The sequence below is a fragment of the Mastomys coucha genome, unplaced genomic scaffold, assembly GCF_008632895.1.
Source record: "Mastomys coucha isolate ucsf_1 unplaced genomic scaffold, UCSF_Mcou_1 pScaffold5, whole genome shotgun sequence".
Lineage (NCBI taxonomy): Eukaryota > Metazoa > Chordata > Mammalia > Rodentia > Muridae > Mastomys > Mastomys coucha.
The window spans coordinates 24,161,030-24,164,729 of record NW_022196911.1 but is presented as its reverse complement, the minus strand read 5'-3'; the positions used below and the strand labels follow the sequence as shown (position 1 = coordinate 24,164,729).

General features: G+C 54.6%; 2 protein-coding genes across 2 annotated transcripts in view; both read right to left on the bottom strand.

Moving 5' to 3' along the window:
- The window catches only part of Bricd5 (BRICHOS domain containing 5), a 4,270-nt gene extending 3,559 nt beyond the window's left edge, over positions 1–711 (bottom strand). The window contains exon 1 of the mRNA XM_031353754.1: positions 231–711. The gene's annotated coding sequence lies outside the window, so the exon portion shown is untranslated. The remainder of the gene's footprint in view (positions 1–230) is intronic.
- A 120-nt stretch (positions 712–831) lies between these two features.
- Pgp (phosphoglycolate phosphatase) lies at positions 832–2,228 on the bottom strand. Its single transcript, XM_031353748.1, has 2 exons — positions 1,298–2,228; positions 832–1,205 (listed from the first exon to the last, which is right to left on the bottom strand). The coding sequence occupies exons 1-2, from the start codon at positions 2,226–2,228 to the stop codon at positions 880–882; spliced, it is 1,257 nt and encodes a 418-aa protein (XP_031209608.1). The 3' UTR covers positions 832–879.
- Positions 2,229–3,700: the final 1,472 nt, after the last annotated feature.

Sequence of the window (3,700 nt, the reverse complement as noted above, 5' to 3'; positions counted from 1 at the left end):
CAGTGGTGGTGCACGCCTTTAATCCCAGCACTTGGGAGGCAAAGGCAGGAGGATTTGTGAGTTCGAGGCCAGCCTGGTCTACAGCATGAGTTCCAGGACAGCCAGGGTTATACAGAGAAAGCCTGTCTCAAAACAAAACAAAACAAACAAAAAAAGCACTGTTCTGAGCTCCCTATAAAGTTGAGTTCAGGGCAGGCATTCCACACCCACAGCTGCTAAGCAGGCCATACCTAAGACACCTGGGCTTAGTTCACACAAGACAGTCAAAGTTTAGCTGGACTGTTACTGTGCATGAGGGTCTGCAGTGCTGAGCATCTGAAACAGAACAGACAATTGTGATGTCAAAGTGGTTTTCAAAGAAGCCGAGTGGGCGGAGGTTGTCAAGGTTGGCATCCAAACCCCAGCAACAGAGCTCTCCCACCCCGTGGGTGATGCAGTCGCAGGGCCCCTGCTGCACGGTCATTAGGGGAAACCCTAGCTTTTGGTCCGTGTGTCATTAACATCCCTTTTTTTTTTAAGTCTCTGCCCACCTCAGGGCCTGATCCCAGATTACATTTCAGTAAAAAGCGCTGACACAGAAACCTTGACCCATTTCAGTCTCAGCAACAGGGGCTGAGCTTACCTGAATGTTGGGCACCTGATATGCCCACCCCATAACGACTTCCAAGCTTAAAAGTGCATCTTAAAATATAATACTCTGTAAACAACCCCCCCCTCAACATTTACTTACAAGATCAACTATTGCCTTTGCTCCTTACTTAAAACTTAAGTTAACCTGCAGCCACCTAACAGAGCGATTCCTAAACCCCACCTAGTAATTTAGGTAGCTGATTTTCTTTTTCTTTTTTTTTTATTCCAGAGATTAAAGACACTAGATCTTTAACCTTGAAGGGCAGGCAGGAGGTCGGCTATGCTGTCAACATAGAAGTCAGGGACCATTTTCTTCTTGAACATGCAGTCACTTTCCTGATTGCTCTTCACGTCCTCAAGACTGGAAACTCCGGTGAGGGTCAGGATAGTCTTCAGGCTACAGGTGGAGCCCAGGAGGATGTCTGTGTCCAGGCGGTCTCCCACCATGACGGTGCGCTCCGGGTTGATCCCATACTCCTGGGACACGCAGTCGAAGATGAAGCGGCTAGGCTTCCCGATGATGTCCGCCTGGCGCTGGGCGGCCATCTCCACGGCTCGCACCAGACAGCCGGTACCTGCAGAGCGAGGGAGGGAAGGGGACGCTGGGGTCAGGGGACACGGAAGGGCTGGGCCCGCCCTCCAACCTCCAGCCCCTGGGCGCACGGACCCGCAATGAAACGGCCGTTCTCTAGCGGGAGCCGGTTGTCCATGTTGGTGCCCACGAGCAGACAGTCGGGCTGCTGCAGGTACCGCACGGCCTTGGTGAGCTTCATGTAGCTGAAGTGTGGGTCGAAGCCCACCACCACCGCGCGCACGTCGGGTTCGAGCGGCACGGCTAGCCAGTCGCTTGGGCCATCGCCGTGAAGCACGTCCGGGCCCACGCCCACGCTAGCGACACCCACGGCCTCCAGCTCGGCGGCTAAGGCCGGGCTGCCCAGCACGTAGGCCTTGGGGTCCGGCACGCCGGCCAGGCGTTGGCGCAGATAGAGCGCGCTGCAATAGGCCGTGCCGAAGACCTCGAGGCCCGCTTCGGGTCCCGCCGGGCCGCCGAAACCCAAGCGCCTCAGCTTCTCCGCGTAGGCCGTGCGAGTCTTGCTGCTGTTGTTGGTGATGAAGCCCAGTCGCTTGCCGCGGGCCCGCAGAGCCCGCAGAGTCTCCGGCGCGCCCGGCACGGCCGTCTCGCCGCGCCACAGCACGCCATCGCAATCGAACAGCAGCGTGTCCACGTCGGCCAGCAGCAACCTGGCCCGCTCGGCGTTCAGCCGCACGCAGCGGGCTTCGTCGCCGCCGGCCTCTGCCTCCGCCATGGCCGACCGCTGACCGCTGCCGCCACCCGCTGCCGCCGCCACCACCGGCCGCTCCTCGCAGCCGCCCGCCGCGGCGCCCGCCCCGCCTCCGGGACGCTCATTGGCCCCGCTCCTCGCGCGCACCGCCCATTGGCCCCCGCTTGCGCCAATCCATCTCCGTTTCCCGCGAGCAGCGAGGCGCACAGCGGCAACCGACGCGGGCAGGCGCGCGGAGGCGGGCAGCCATTGGCTGCCTGATCCGGCTGCACCAGTAATTGGCTGGCAGAGCGCCAACCGGCAAGGGTAGAACATACGCCGCGGAGAAGCTGCGGGGCGCGAACGGCACGGGACGGGAGGCGGCTGTTCGTGGATGGCCACGGGACAGCTCGCTCATTGGAAACCGCTAGTCAGCCTAGGTGACGGAGACTCCAGGTCAGTGACCCCGGGCCAGGCTGGCTGATGATTGGCTACCTCTTCTAGAGGTCTTGGTTGGGCGGGGCTATCCTCCAGGAAGAAGGCGGAAGGGGCTGCCTACACCGCAGTCACGTAAGCGCCCTGGACGTGCAGTCGGCGCTTGAACAGACTCCCTTTCAGTCTTTGCAACCAGCCTACAACTTCCTTTCCCAAGGGTACTCATATTCTTACCTTCGGTTCATCAAACCGGAGTGACATGAACCAGTGATGGCAAAGCAGTGGGGTTGGGACCCAGAGGGACATTGTCTACTGTATGATATTCAGCAATCGGTCACTACTATCGTCCTCATCAACTATTAATACTTTTATTGAGGCATATTATACAATGACGTGTGCAGATCAATGCAATTTCATATGAATATGCTCATGAATATTCAAGTATACGATATAGAATAATTCCAACATTTCACAAAAGTCACCTATATTACTTTCCAGTGGATAACAGATGTCCCTCTCCACATTTCTGACTTGTAATATACATAAAAAGATGTTCTAGCCGGCTACTGGTGGCGCACGCCTTTAATCCCAGCACTTGGGAGGCAGAGGCAGGTGGATTTCTGAGTTCAAGACCAGCCTGGTCTACAGAGTGAGTTTCAGGACAACCAGGGCTACACAGAGAAACCCTGTCTCGAAAAACCAAAAAAAAAAAAAAAAAAAAAAAAAAAAAAAAAAAAAAGTTCTAGAGAATCTTTTTAAAAGTCTCACTTTTGGACTATAGGAGTAACAATTATAAGATTATACCTTGTTAATCCCATAGATGAGAGGAGAAAGACCACCAACCCAGGTCGACATGGCCAACACGTTTTTTTATAAAGCTCAGGGGTAGGTGGTTTGCAAATGGGGTGGGGTAGGTTGTTGGGTGAAATAGGCAGGGTTACAGGAGCAGAACATAGGCATGCTTGTAAGTCTTAAGACCCCCTGAAACAAAGCCAGGGTTGCAGGGGAGGATAACAAGGTAGTCATAGAACGCCTTGAAACAAAGGCACGATTGCCATTCTTGGGACCATTTGTACGGTACAGTATAGTACAGAATCCTTTGTAGTTAAGGTTACAGGTCGGGCATGAACTAGTCCTTGAGAAACAGGTTTAATCACAGAATCACCTGGTTTGTGTTTACTATAAGATGGCTTTTAAGCCTAAGATGGAGGCAGGATGGTTCTTTACTCCTCTTGCAGACCACCCTGAGCTCAGCTTCCAAACACCCAAGTTAGGCAGTTCACAACTGCCTGTAACTCCAGCTGTAGAGATCACGAATGGTGGCCTTCTGGCCTCTGTGGACACTTCATAACTGCCTGTAACTCCAGCTGCAG

Excerpts from the sequence above, each read along its gene's own strand:
- Pgp (XM_031353748.1), bottom strand. The coding sequence starts at position 2,228 with ATGTTCTACCCTTGCCGGTTGGCGCTCTGCCAGCCAATTACTGGTGCA. Across the intron at positions 1,206-1,297 it reads GAACGGCCGTTTCATTGCGG|GTACCGGCTGTCTGGTGCGA; the intron begins GTCCGTGCGCCC and ends CTCGCTCTGCAG.